The sequence below is a fragment of the Cebus imitator genome, unplaced genomic scaffold, assembly GCF_001604975.1.
Source record: "Cebus imitator isolate Cc_AM_T3 unplaced genomic scaffold, Cebus_imitator-1.0 Scaffold100, whole genome shotgun sequence".
Classification (NCBI taxonomy): Eukaryota; Metazoa; Chordata; class Mammalia; order Primates; family Cebidae; genus Cebus; species Cebus imitator.
In genome coordinates, this window is record NW_016107415.1 from 1,914,743 (window position 1) to 1,930,073 (window position 15,331).

At 39.2% G+C, this 15,331-nt stretch overlaps 1 protein-coding gene across 1 annotated transcript; it reads right to left on the minus strand.

Annotated features, from left to right (window-relative positions):
- Window positions 1–323: 323 nt before the first annotated feature.
- Window positions 324–3,290, minus strand: LOC108310030 (lithostathine-1-beta). The gene is made up of 6 exons (XM_017536688.2): window positions 3,215–3,290; window positions 2,812–2,921; window positions 2,078–2,196; window positions 1,633–1,770; window positions 792–903; window positions 324–584 (listed from the first exon to the last, which is right to left on the minus strand). Exons 2-6 carry the CDS (start codon window positions 2,873–2,875, stop codon window positions 517–519), a joined length of 501 nt encoding a protein of 166 aa, XP_017392177.1. The 5' UTR covers window positions 2,876–2,921; window positions 3,215–3,290; the 3' UTR covers window positions 324–516.
- Window positions 3,291–15,331: the final 12,041 nt, after the last annotated feature.

Consider the following 15,331-nt stretch of genomic DNA (forward strand, 5'->3'; position numbering starts at 1 on the left):
TGCATAACCGAGAACAGATGTATCCCCCTCAGACCCCAACTATGTGAATTCCTCTAGATTATCAAACACTATAGTCAGTTTGGATCAACAATTTAATTATTTATGTAACTCACTAGGTCCGTGTAACATGTATTGTGGATGAAATCTTAATCTTTATCTTGTCATAGCAAGGCCACCACATGTTCATAAGTCCGGCATACATAAAATGTGAGTGGGGTTTTAAAAAGTGGATGGGCCAGGGCAAGCTCTGGAGTGTGACAATCATTCCCACCCCAACCACCCAGGCATGGGCTGTAGAAAGAGCAAATGCAGAAGACAGACAATGGAGAAAAATATGTTAGTTTTTATTGTTCAGGGCTCTAGAGACTGGGACAGGTGAAGGTGCTGAAGATCAGAGATGCAAACGCAGTAGGGAGGAGATAGCCTCAACTGAGTTGGAGAAATAGTCTTGTTTAATTTTTGACTCCATAGTAATTGCAGGACCACCAGTTCTAGATGTCCATTTTTTAGAGGTCTCTAGTTTTTGAACTTGCAAACAAAGGAGAACTTCTTCTCACAAGATTCATCCTTCCATTTCTTGAATCCTACAGTACAATTAGAAGAGTCAGAATGAGAAGATCAGAAAGAGGGTAGCACCCCCTCAACCTAGGACTCAGAACAAGAAACAAGAGGAAACATTCTCTTATTTTCTAGATGAAAATACTCCTTTCCTCTATCCCAGTCCCCATGTTCAACCGCAGAGATAAGTGGGAGGGAAATGGCAAGAAGGGGTTAGATTCTCTGCCTTTTACCTGAGCATGAAGTCAGGCTTGCACAGTAGCCAGCATTAGCGCTGCTTGGGGCTCCATTTTCCCAGGATTTGTAGGAGACCAGGGACCCACTGCTCCAGTGCCAGCGGCGATTCTAGGTGGGGAAAGGCCAGAAAAGGGACTGTGGTCACTGAAAAATCGATAGAACAACCAAGCCTTTCTGCACACGCAGAGACAGGCCAAACTATAGGGGAAAGAATGAACATCGTTGTCACTATGAATATTATATCATTTCATTTGCTTTTGTTCTAAGTTTCTCTTTCTCTGGAATGTCCAAATTCCTCCTCCTCTTCTAGCAAACAATAAGCGTCCAGAGTTTGATACACAGACTGATAAAAGTTCCTTATGGAGAGTAGTTCCTGACTTTTTTTCCTGAAGCTCAGAACTCTCATATCCAGCATAAAATTGGCTATACAGTAGTTGTTGATATATTATTTACTTTAACAATATAGTTCCAAATAGCAATAGATTCTGCTCCTTTACTCTTTCTCTATGTAGTTTACAGAGGGATCTCTTCCAAGACAGACAATAGCAAAGTAGGGAAAAATTTGTACATAAAGATGCAGAAGTAGACATAAAGAAGTAGACAGAATGAGTTTGTGCATGAATTCCCACAAGCCCAGAATATTCAACCTTCAACTCATGTCTCTAACTACCTACACTGAACCTCACAACTCATACATTATAAGATCTATAAGAGGTTCCTTTTATTTAAACAAACAAACAAAAAAGATACAAGTTGGTGCTCGAGGTGCCAGACCTTAAACGTCCCTCTTACCTCTCAAATATGTTTATAAGGAAATAGAGGAGACTGCAGACTGACCTTTTTGGGGTCATGAAGGCCAATCCAGACACTGCTGTCATCAGTGCTACTCTCCTTAATCAGTGAGGCCACGAAGGTACCTTCCGACTCGGTGAGCACAGACACCAGGTTGCCTGAGTGCATGTTCTGGCAGTAGAGCTGTTAGAGAAGAAAATGTAGCACTCAGTGGAGAAGGAAGGTATGAAGGATATACTGAGACCTCCCAGAGGATGTAACAAAAAAGGACATCACAGAAATGTCCCTGATGATGCTGTCATTGACCACCAACATATCTGTGCTGGAAATGTGTCAAATGATGGGATAAAGTACATTGGGGAAGTTTTGGACTAGTGGTGGAATAGGGAAGGGATCCGTCTTATCTCATTGCAGCCACTGAACACACTGTAAACTAGCAGCTGCCTCTACCTTCATGAGCCTCCCTTCCCACGCTGCTCTCTTCACTCACATCTGCATCAGCCCAGGTCTCAAGGTCTTCATTAAAGTAGTAGCAGTAGGATCCATAGGCATTGGTACCTTCTGGGCAGCTGATCCGGGCTTTAGGCAGCTCTGTCTGGGCCTCCTGGCCTGGGGGAAAAAAGTGTCAATTAAGAAAGACTCTCAGCGCAAGGAAAGGCTGGAAGGTGTATTAAGAGCTTCTGAAGTTCATTTATAAAAATATACTGATACAGTGTATACTGGGGTGACTGCTCACTTTTGCCCTCCTGCATCTTATCTCTTTTCGCTCTGGTTTCCTTTGCTCAACACAAGAGCACACAATAAATAGGTTAAAGAAATATGTCCTTGTTTTCTTTTTTATTTCTGAGGCTCAGGCGTCTGCCTTTAGACTCAGGTTTTCACCTCTCTCAAGTTTCTCTTGGTTTCCCTGCATGCAATATTTACCTTAGCTCTCCATCCTATCAATATCTACATAAAAACATCCCCCAAACTGCCATCACATATATATTCAATCAGATGAACTCAGCCACAATGGTCACCTATAAGTGATCCTATCAAATTCTGTTTCAGACACATGAACGAAATGAGGATGTTTTTGAATGGGATGAGATCAGCGATAATGATCACTGGATGACAGAAAACAACCCCTGATGTTGACTCTGCTGTTTTTCCAGTGAACCCACATGCATGAGGATGGAGGGAAGACTCCAGGGCTGGTGTGAGAGGTGTAAGGGAAAATCTCACCTTGGCTCAGAGACGGGAACATCAGGCAGGAGATGAGCATGAAGCATGCATTAGTCTGAAACATGCTGAGCAGCAGTGAATCTCTTGCTTGAGGAGCAAATCAGCAATCTCTATAGCAGAACACAGGGAAGAGGGTTTGAAGAAGAAAGCAGAGCACCTATTATCTTTCTAACATCCTCTCCTCTCTGAATTCCTGAGAGCAGGAAGGTCCTCTGAGATAGTTATAGTTGCAGATATTTCCCTTTTGGTTTGGGTATTATACAGGCCAAATTACCCAAAATCAGCTTTGGTCTTGCTTAATCTTCATTAATACTGGGATACAGAAAATCACCCTGTATCTACCTCAAAATGAAAACAGAAAATCCCATGTTAGACATGCCCTTCTCCTCTAATGACCCCTTACCTATTGGTAAGTGTCTTGTCTACTTGAGGTGGCTTGTCAGGCCAGGCAGTGTAGGACCTTTATATCAGGATCTGAGAGAGAACCCCATGATATTAACTATGGGTGGAGCAAGGAGTAAGGGTCAGAAGGCCTACATAAGTCACTGATGGCAAAAGATTCTGGCATCAGGAATAGCTTATTCCTGGCACACACTAGGAGTAGTCACAAGTGACATCAACTTACCATAAACAGGTTGGCAAAGTGTCCAGGTTGATGTCAGGCTTTGTTTGCCCTTCCTCCATAGCATCCAGGTGTCCAGTTCCCATGGCCTTTAGCAGTCCTAGAAAGAGCCCAAGAGTAGATTTCTTTGTGCTGTGTAAGTATGGGATCCTTTTTTTTGGTGTTAGACATGGGTAGGGGTAGGGGAAGAGTCAACTGAGTCCAAATGATCAAGCCCAATTAGCTGGTGGCTTTAAGTCATTTCTTCATTCCTTTTCAGGTTCAGGAACCTCTCACGACCTACTTCAGAAGGGAAGGTGTATTGGTCCATTTTCACACTGCTATAAAGATACTAACAGAGACTGGGTAACTTAAAAAGAAAAGAGGTTTAATTGACTCACAGATTTTCCTGAGGTTTGGGAGGCCTCAGGAGACTTACAATCATGGAGGTGAAAGGGAAGGAAAGCATGTCTTACATGGCAGCAGGCGAGCAAGAGAGATTGAATACGGAAGAGCCCTTTATAAAACTATCAGATCTTGTGAGAATACACTCACTAGCATGAGAACAGCATGGGGGAAACTGCCCCCATGATCCAATAGCCTCCCACTAGGTTCCTTCCTCAACACATGGGGATTATAAGGATTATAATTTGAAATGAGATTTGGTTGGGATCACAGAGCCACACCATATCACACGGGTTAGTAGTTACATAAATTTAAACCAGCATTTCCAGCAAGGTTTGAGCATGAGTAGCTAACATGATACCAATATTCTCAAAGTCCAAGCAGGTGGGAACTGCAGGGAGCTGATACCTAAGTAAGTTCAAAGTAGTGGAATATAAAGTTATTGGTTTGAAGTCAGCTCTCTGTTGTTGTGAAGCTACAGCAGGTGATGTAGAATTAAATGCTTTCTGAAATTCCCATTAAATATCCATTCAGATTCAGGGAATAAGAGCAAATCTGGCATTAAAAATTCAGTTGAAAAACTAACCAAAATGTTCACAGAAATAAAGATGGTTATATCAATTGGGATAAATGGCTAAATAATATATTTTGAAATACTAACAGCAGTTAAATTAAATAAGCTTAAACATGAACTCATTTCAAACACATAGTGCTGAATTTACAAAGTCAATGGCAAAAATTTAAACTAATAATATTAAATATGCTTTTTAAAAGGCTAATTATTTATATTGATAATCTATTCACATGTAGTTTCAAGTAAAATAAATCCACAATAAAATACTATACAAAAAATTTCATACTGTTTTTCTGGAAATGATGTAATTTTTTTCTTTACAATAATCATTTTAAACAAAGATGACAGAGGTCAATATTGTTTAATCTAATAGGTTCAAAAGTGTTCATCAAATTATTCCAATTTATTTCAGCATTTTCTAAAAATAATGTTTTCTTAAAAGCTTATAACCAGAGAAAGATGTGAGTTTTTTTTTCTATAAATAAGAATTTCAATAATATTATGCAGAGTTACAAGGGGTTGAAGAAGAGAGAAGTCTAGTATGCTTGTTACCACAAGTATATCTTGCCAAAATGAAACAGGTAATTATTATTATCATTTTTGAGATAGGATCTCTCTTTGTCACTGAGGCTAGAGCGCAGTGGCTCAATCATGGTTCACTTCAGTCTTAAGCCCCTGGGCTCAAGCATTCTCCCACTTCAGCATCCTGAGTAGCTGGAAGTATAGGCTCACACCTCCATGCCAGGCTAATTTTTGTATTTTCAGTAGACACACGGTTTTACTATGTTGCCCAGGCTGGTCTCAAACTCCTGGGTTCAAGCAATCTGCCTGCCTCAGCCTCCCAAAGTGTTGGGTTTACAGGGAGGAGCCACTGTGTTGGGTCGATATTTTAAAAGTAACACAAAAAAATTATTTGCTATGTTTTTTAAATGAGAGTTTTTCTTTGCATTAGGAAGACTTCAAATAAACAATGACTTTTCAGGTACAAAAGATCTAATACTTTCAAATACATAATAAAAAATATTGTGGTGAGCCTGACATAAAAGCCTTTTAAAACAAATAACAATTTACACAACTCTCTCATAAAATGTTTATTGCTATTTGCCCATTTAGGTAACTAACCCTATTGTTCACATACATGACTTGCCAAATTCCACACCCAGGTAGTAAAATTGAGGACATTTACTGGCAACCACTTTGGTTCCAAAGTGATGCCTTTGTCAAGTAAGCCAAGTTTATCTCCTTGTCCTCAGGATTCTGGAGGTCCTGTCCTCTGAACTAGTTTTACAAGGTCCTAAAAAGCTCATTTTAGCCCTTTCCTATCTATTTCCTCTGTTACTCTTCACAGGGGGAGAAAGGGGTAAACTGGACATCTAGTGTTAGTATGTCCCCAAGTGGGGGCTATCTCTTGATAAGCCTCAATAAGACTTAGAAAGTTTCGAAACTGTGGCTTATTTTTGTTGCTATTGGCCATCTGCTATCAACTGTTCCCTGTTTTCCACCTTTTAACAGATTTTTATTACGGACAGAGAATCTTTCTCTTGTTTAAATCTCTTGGCAGGCATGTGAATAATAGCCTGTCTGCAGACTTTAGCCTGGAAAGGAAAGGAGCTGAAGAAGTACCTGATGCACCAAGAACTTTCCATGGTCTGCTGTGTCATGCAGATGTAAAGAAACCTCCTTACAAATTAGCCTCTTCTGCTTCACAGGAAAGCTTCAGTTTATTTAACATGAACTGTCATCACGTGCTCTTTATGCCAGGCACTATTCAACCTATCTAGCTCTCTGAGGCCTAATTTCAATATATAACCACCCACTGATCATGGCCATGAGAGTTGTTCTTTAGAGCCCTCATGGCCTAATTGCCACTTAAAGGCCTCATCTCTTAACACTGTTACAGTGGGAATTAAATTGCAACATGAAATTTAATTTTGAAGGGACAAACATTCAAATTATAGCATCCTGCCTCTGGCACCCCTAAAACTCATGTACTTCTCACATACAAAGTAATTTCATTTTAACACAATAGTTCCCAGTCTTAACTCATTGTAGCATAATCTTAAAAGTCTATGGTCTAGATTCTCATCTAAGTATCAAAATTGGATATATGTAAGACTCAGGTTATGATTCATTCTGAGGAAGATTCCCCTCCAGCTGTGAAATCAAACAAATTATTTGTTTCTTAAATATATGGTGGAGCAAGCATAGGATAGACAACTCCCTAACAAAGGACAGGAACAGAAAATAAAAAGAATTAACAGGTTCAACTAAATCCAAATCCCTACCAAAAAAATAATATTAAATCCTGAGGTTTGATAATTTTCTGTTTTGGCTCCAAGTCCCACCGTCAGCACAGACTGGGGCAGGTTTTGGGCCCCCATGGCTTTTCTGGGAGCAAGCAATGCTGCAGCTCTCATAGGCTGGAATATTATGGCCAAAGCTTGCTGAAGCTGGGTTTCAAACCATTACTGGAAAATGCAGGAATTTTTGATTTTTAGTTTTAATTGGAGGAAGAATTTTGCCAAGCGATTGATTTAGCCAAAAAAGAGAATGTATTGAAGGAAGATAGAGCATAGATATTTTATTTTCTCTTTTCTGCTTATATTTAGCATGCCTGTTTTAGCTAATCTCTGGGGTGTAAAATTTTTCAAACTTCCCTTTTCACAGAAGTTCTTCCCTCCTGCTTATATTTAGCTATTTGCCTAGCAACCCACCCCCTAATGTTTCATTAGGAATTATGCTGGTGGGTAATCTCTGTGGTAGCCTTACCCCTGTGTCAATTCTCTCTGTGAGCCCTGAGGCTCCTTGATGGATCCTTTGAAATCTAGCTCTTACAATCAGCAATCGTGGAGAATTAGCACTCTATGGACACCATCAAAACTTATACCCTGTACTTTCTGGAGTGGTGGACAGAGTCACACTTGAGCCTCTTTAGGCCATTTCTGAGATGGCTTGAAGGAGCTGCTCAAGAATGCAGGAATCAGAGACTCAAGGAAGCCTGCGTGGTGAGCAACAAGGTCCCAAGGGCTCCCAAGACTCCTCTTTTGATCTAATTCTGTTCTCCAGGCATTGGCATTCTGGGCTTGTGATGGGAGGGGCAACAACAGTGATCTCCAGTATGTTTCTGTGCTCACCCTCCTATTGTTTTGATGAATAGCAGCTGGCTTGCTTCTAGCCATGCTAATCTCCTTATCAAAATTTGGCCACACCATAGGTTTTTCTTTTCTGAATATGCCTTTTCTTTCTTTAAAGCATAGCCAGACTAATAATTTTCCAATTTTTACTTTCTGCTTCATTTTCAACATACATTTCATATCTAAATTTTTTTCTTTTCTCATTTTACTATTGATAGTTTTAAAAAGCCATGCAGTACCCTCAGCAATTTGCTACTTAGATATTTCTTCCACCAAATATTGTAACTTGTGGTTCTTAAATTCTGCCTTTCATACAATGATGGGACACAGAGACAATTCAGCCATGTTTGTTGTCACTCAGTAAAAAGGATAAACCTCGTGTCATTGTGCAATATCATGCTCTGCATTTCCATCTGGAATCTCATCAGAATTACCTCAATCATCCATATTGCTCTTATTTTCTTCAAAACCACTTAAGTAATCTCACTGAATGAGGGAAGAGACCCCTCTTTCCTGCATCTTGTCTCAGAGGAGGAATAAGTAAACGTTGAGACATAGCAGGCATGAGGTCAGTGGTAGGGTCGGCTGGCACCGCTGATCAGGCCTGGAGGTTAAAGATTAACCTCCCCACCCTTAATCCCCCACCTTTAATCACATTCCTACCTATAGATCACAGGCATAATATGGGAAACGCCCTCCAATGTTCTCCCTCAATCTTGCTCAAACCCCCACCTGGTCACATACCCCATGCCTACTTCATCAATCATGACCCTCTCACATATACTTTCTAGAATTGTAAGCCTTTAAAAGGGCTAGGATTTTCTTTGTCAGGGAGCTTGGTTCTTGAGACACCACTTCCTTCTTTAAATCTGGTGTATGGGAGGTTTCGTCTGTGGCTTACTCTACTACATGATGATTTAGTTTTTGCCTATGGCTCTCCTCTCCTTGATCCCTCACCAGAGTAGCCCTTAGAACTCTGTTAATAGCAATCTAGGCTTTTTCTAGCCTGATCCTTTAAGCTCTTCTGCCCTCTGTCCATTACTGAGTTCCAAATCTGACACACATTTTTAGGTGGTTCTGATAGTAACAACCTCACTTCTGGTACAAATTTCTATCTTAGTCCATTTTCTGCAAATAGAATGAAACACTTGAGACTGGGTGATTTATAATAAGCAGAAAATTATTTTCTAACAGTTCTGGAGACTTAGAGTTCATTATCAAGATGTTGGCATCTTTCAAGGGCCTTCTTGCTGTTTCAGGACATGGCAAAAGGCTGAAGGACAAAGAAGTAAAAGGGAATTGAATTAGCCATTTTATAATGATATTAATTTCAATTATGAGAACAGAGCCTTCATGGCTCTATCAATTCTTTTTTTTTTTTTTTTTTTTGAGACGGAGTTTCGCTCTTGCTACCCAGGCTGGAGTGCAATGGCGCGATCTCGGCTCACCGCAATCTCCACCTCCTGGGTTCAGGCAATTCTCCTGCCTCAGCCTCCTTAGTAGCTGGGACTACAGGCACGCGCCACCATGCCCAGCTAATTTTTTGTAGTTTTAGTAGAGACGGGTTTTCACCATGTTGACCAGGCTGGTCTTGATCTCTTGACCTCGTGATCCACCCGTCTCGGCCTCCCAAAGTGCTGGGATTACAGGCTTGAGCCACCGTGCCTGGCCGGCTCTATCAATTCTTAAAGCTCCATGTAAATATGATTTCAATATTCAATTAATTTCAACATGAGCTTAGGGAGGACAAACTTGATAACTTTCTCTGATTCTTTTAATATCTCCATTTATCTGAACCCTGGCTAATATTCATATCCTCAATTGGCATAATGGCATATGTTTTAAGGTTATATGGTTACCTGTCTTATACTTTTTATAATTTTATAGCCAGAAATACATTATGAGTATGTATTCATACTCATATGAATACATATAAGTTCAGATTCGTGAATTTACCTTGCCTTGGAGGCATGTCATTCATCCTTTGAGGAAAATGTCCTTTCAGTTGAGAGAAAATTCAGTCTTGGTTCTCAAATTTCACTTCTATTCCTCAATCTCATATGTTACAGCAGTTTATATTTCTGTTAGTTCTGTGGTTTGTGTATTTAAAAAGGACAATACTGTCCACCAGGTGTGTATTCTGAACATAGCTATTGATTTCACTTTTTATGTTTTATAGTTCAGGGATTCTTTAGTCCTACTGTCAAACTACAGTGGAAAAATTAGACAAAATTAATATAAATAGAGAATTTATATGGGCCAAGTTTGAGGCCTACAACCTGAGACCATAAATTCAAGTTTCCCTGAATATATGCTCCAGTTAGCAGCAGTTATCAGTAGGTTTTTAAAGGAAAAAATAAGAGGCAGTTTCTAAGTTCTTTATCGAGAGTTTACGTTAATAACAAAGGTTTTTGACAGGTTATACATTGTAGTTTGTGTAAAAAATATCACAAATGTGAAGATAAGAAGTGAGACAGCTAGTCAGGAAGTAAATGCCCTTAAACAGTTGCCCCCAGGCATGGGTGTGAGGTGGCATGACCAAAGCTCCACACTCATGACTCTCTGGGCCTGATAAATTTTGCATACCTCACATAAGTCAGAGCTCTGAACTATTTTTTTCTCTTCTTATTACAAAGGATAATTTACTTATATCTTGAAGATCAAAACTTGTATTTTTTCCCAAACCAATTTCAGCCTTCCAGCCCATAGGCTTACAGTGGACAGCTGACAATAGTCCTTGCCAGAATAATTCCTCCTAGGAAATAAAAATTAAAAAAAAATTAAAAAAAAAAAAAGAAGAAGAAATGAAAAGAAATCAAACCTTGTCAGCAACCCCAGTTGGTTATTTAACTGGCCCAAAGACTAGGAAGTGGAGACAATGTGTTCACAAAACTGAGTTTGACTTCACCTTTCTGTAAGGTATGTAAACAGAGGAAGTGGGATAGTGGTCAGGAAACTTGAGAGACTGTAGACACCCATAGGAGGATATGGCAATCACTCCAAGTTTCCTATGGAGATGACGTTGTGGATGGGAAACTTTTACAAAATAATCATAAGTAAAATCGCTGCTGGAGTCTGCAGAAAAAGGAGAGAGCAAAGTGGTGGAAGAAACAGAGAGCTGAGAAGTAGATTGAAGTTACTGGTTTTTCTCACCACTGCTGGATAGTGGTTCAGATACTTAAACTCTCTGAACAACCGTCCTCTTATGAGAGGGACAGTTTAATCACATGTGATCCTATCTACTTATAACATTCCCTTCTTTCCAGCTGTTTTAGAATTTTACAGCTTTTGCAGGGTGGGCAATAGAACACACAGATAGAGAGTACAGACCCTGGTGTCCAATTCACAGGACCTAAATTCTGGCTGTGCTACTTTCTATAATTACTGTGTGACCTTGGGCAAGTCAACTCACCTTTTGGTGATTAAGGTATTTATTTATGTTGAATTTAGAGTTGTTTTTAGGTTAACGTACTTAACGCATGTAAAAATACTTCTCAGAACATACAAATTAAAATATAAATATAAATATTCTAGACTAGGAAAGTGTATTTGAAGGCATTGTGCAAGTATAGAGAGGAATTGTAGTTTAAGCTTTAATCATCACTGTTATGTGCTTAGCAGAAAGTCAGCAGTGTTTTTGCTGAATGCATCATCACCATCATCACTCCCCTCCTCCTCTTTCTTCTCATTGTATCAGGCAACATTTCTTAGGAGGCATTAGAGTTGATTCATTAATTTGGGGCATTAGAGTTTATTTATTAATTTGGGGAAGTGAGGTGTAAAGTGCACTCCCCAGAACCCTTGAGCTTCTTCCATTGCAGTTTCTCTTTCCACAAGCTCCTTTCGGGACATGCCTGGTCAGGAGAGGAGCCTTCATGGTGAATGACGTTAGCATGCCATGAACTGTGTCTCTCCCTTTCCCCACTGCCCCAAGCAGGATGCTCCACATCTTGTCCTGCTGTCTCCCTTGTCCCACAGATGGTCCTGCTCCAGGCTCACACACTCACTGCCCCTCCTCCCAAAGTTCCTCCCTTCACACCCATTGTCACTGTTCCTGGAAGGTCTCTGCTTCTTCCTGGGCTGCTCAGGGCCATGGGAATTGGGCATCTGGTTACCGCTGTGGAAGGACAAAACCTGCCTTTGACTTGCAGAGTTTACCAAGTTGTTATGAGAAAGGACCTCCTGGATGACCATTCCTGGGTTTGCCGGGAAGAGGCCCTCCCTCAAATGCTGAACTTGTGTCAGTGCCCTTTACAATGCCTGTGAACTTCTCTCCTTGCCCTCAGCTTGGAGTTTGAATTCAATGCTTATTTTATAGAGGAGGGATCTAAAGGAAAATAGCTTCTCTTTTTGCTTTTGAGAAATTTAAAACTTTTCTGAGACTCCATAGTCCTATTAAATAAAGTAAATTTGTGTACGCTTGTTAAGGTGTGGATTTCTAACTTTTTAGGGATGCAAGACTTTAAGAGATCATGGATAGTTTTCTGTAAGAATTTAGTCTTTTCTTAGTGTTTTTGTGGCTTCTATTTGCATGGAAAAATGCTGAGACATGAGGAAAGGAGAAAAAAGACCCAGACTTACTTACTGACCTTCTAAGGTTCCGTCAAAACTTCAAATTTTCTGACCCTTTTGTTGTGTGACTTCTGGTGAGGTTTGCTCTTATCTGTGCTAAAGATGGTGAAGAACAGCTCCCTGTGTGCCAAACACACACACAGACATGATTGTCATGCTAGTATATATAAAAGTCCAATTAAATTGTAGGCTAAGGATCAGGTGCTTGGTATTTTACATTTATTAACCTTTGAAGTTCTTCTTTTGGGGCTTGTGGTATGACAATGATTACTAAGTGGTTATTTACTTATTTATTTTCATTTTCTGCGTACATAGTAGGTGCATATATTTATGGGTTACATGAGATATTTTATTATAAGCATTCAATGCCTAATAATCACATCAGGGTATGCTTTCTTCATTATTTCAAAACATTCAATTAAATTATCTTTTACTATAGTCATCCTGTTGTGCTAACAAATACGATGTCTTATTCTTTCTAATTTAGTTATTTGGTGAAACCAATCAAAACTCTGGGAGAGCTGGATGTATTGAATGTGGAGATAAATCAAGGGAATTCAGAATGATAGTTGAGATAACTAAACGACCTTAAAGGAAAACTTAACGCTGAAGTTTGGATTTTGCTCCCATACCTAGTAGCTGCTTCATATTAAGTAAATTACTTAAGCCATTTCTCATCTACAATTTATTCATATCTTAAATATAGCTGCAAATAGCATCTGTATTTTCAGAATATCATGGGATTAAGTGGGTTCTTATTTGTAAAACGTTTAGAATAGTACCTGGCATAAAGAACATTCAGTGAAAGCTTGTGTTAAATAAACTAGAGTTTTCTTGTGAAGCACAGAAAGCCAAGTTGTAAGAAGGATTTCTTACATTGCAGAGCACAAGCAGACCATGGAAGTCCTCAGTGAACCTGATACTACTTCAGCGAGTTTCCTCTTAGGTCTAATGTTTGCAGTATTCACATGCCTGCCAAGGATCCAAAAAAGAGGGAGATTATCTCTCCATCATAAGTGTAAAATCTTTACCTCAAGGGTGGAAAAGCAGGGAATATCTATGAGGAAATGGCCAAAAACACCAAAAATCAGCCATAGTCTTGAAAGTTCTTCAAGCCTTATTAAGGCATATCAAGACATTGCCCTACTTGAGGCTACATTAACACTAGATGTGCAGGGTAATGATTTCCATCTATGACAAGACTTTCAAAAGTGCATTTGGTAGAAAAGACATAAATGGGCCAGGAGAAGTGACTCACTCTTGTAATCCTAGCACTTTGGGAGGCCGAGGTGAGTGGATCACGAGGTCTGGAGTTTGAGACCAGCCCGGTCAGCATGGTGAAACCCTGTCACTACTAAAAATACAAAAATTAGCTGGGCAAGGTGGCATGTGCATTTAGTCCCAGCTACCCAGGTGGTTGAGGCAGGAGAACTGCTTGAACTTAGGAGGCAGAGGTTGCAATGAACCAAGATTGTGCCACTGCACTCCAGCCTGGGCAACAGAGCAAGACTCCATCTCAAAAAAAAAAAAAAAAAAGACTTAAATGAGCTTATGGGAATGTCATAAAACTCAGTCAGAACAAAGAATCTAGGCTTACTGAGGAAAAAAGACAAGCATTGAAGGAATAGGAACCATGGCTTCCTTGAAAAAGGCATCACTTTGGAACCAAAGTGGCTGCCAGTAAATGACCTAAATTTTTTTTGGTCTTGGATGTGGAATTTGGCCAGTCATATATGCAAGCAATAAAGATAACTATCTCAATAGGTATAAGGCTATTTAGGGCAATAAAGGTTTTTACGAGGGTACTCTCAATTATTATGTGTTTTATATCTCTCTTTTATATCACGCTAGCAATAATATATTTTAGTAGGCATTATAAAGTATCAGATCTTTTATACCTGGAAAGTCATTGCTTGTTTGGAGTATTCTTGAAATGTAGATGAACTCTTATATTTTTAAGAAATGCCACAAAATGTTTTACTTGTTTTAATTTTTGTTTAATTAGTTGTGTCTTTGCTTTTTACCATATCAACCTGTGATGGTACCTAATATACTGAATTCCTGCCTACTGTATCCTTTCGTGACTCTATAGAGTATTACTTAACCTCTTATTTATAGAAACAAGAAAGACATCTTTCCCTGGTAATAAGCTTTTTAGAAAGCATAATTAATTTTCGTAAATGCAGAAATTAAATGGACTAATTTAACAACTATGTATAAAGCTATCATTTGGAATAAACAGTATTAATGTTTGTCATCTTTGTTTAAAACTTTTAGCTTTTATAAAACAAAGGAAAGATTTAAAAACTCACTCTAAATTATGCAAATAAGTGGTTATATGTATTCTTGAATTTCAGATTTTTATTCTTTAAACTACATATGAATTGATCAATAAATATCATACAATATTAATCTCTATCTTTTTAAAGCATCTATGCATTGTATTAAATAGTTTATAACTTCCTGGAACTGACATTTTGATCTTCGACATTATGTTTTTGAAACAGCCATGTTGATAATTATCTAGGTTATTTGCTTTAATGTGTTTAGTACCTTATAATGCATTATTTATTTATTTATGCCAATTGATACACCTGTCTGTGAACATTCAGGTTAGTTTTTATTACCTAATATTCCATTCTGAATTGGTTTTTTGGTGATTTCACTAAATACTCAGATGATTCTGCTAAATGCTCAATTTCATCACATCATCTGTGACTTCACTCTAAGAAATTGTTAATTTAGTATCAAAGTCTTCAATGAAGCCTAACCTCATATCCAGCTACTTTGAGCTTTCTTAAGCATTAGCTCATGGTACAGTTCCCACCTGGTTAACTACTTATATTAAAACCTGGCTGGACATACTGGTTTACATATATGTAACTCTGAAGGCTTGCCATCTGAAGCAGGTCTTGTGCAGCTCCTGAACTTGAAAAGAAACAGAGGAATGGAGGGCGTGGTGGCTCATGCCTGTAATTCCAGCACTTTGGGAGGTGAAGTCAGGCCGATTGCTTGAGGTCAGGAGTTTGAGAGCAGCCTGGCCAACATGGTGAAACCCCGTCTCTACAAAAAATACAAAAAATTAGTTGGGGATGGTGGCATGCACCTGTAATCCCAGCTACTCAAGAGGCTCAGGCAGGAGAATTGCTTGAACCTGGGAGGCAGAGGTTGCAGTGAGCTGAGGTTACACCACTGTCCTCCAGCCTGGGTGACAGAGTGAGACACTGTCTCAAA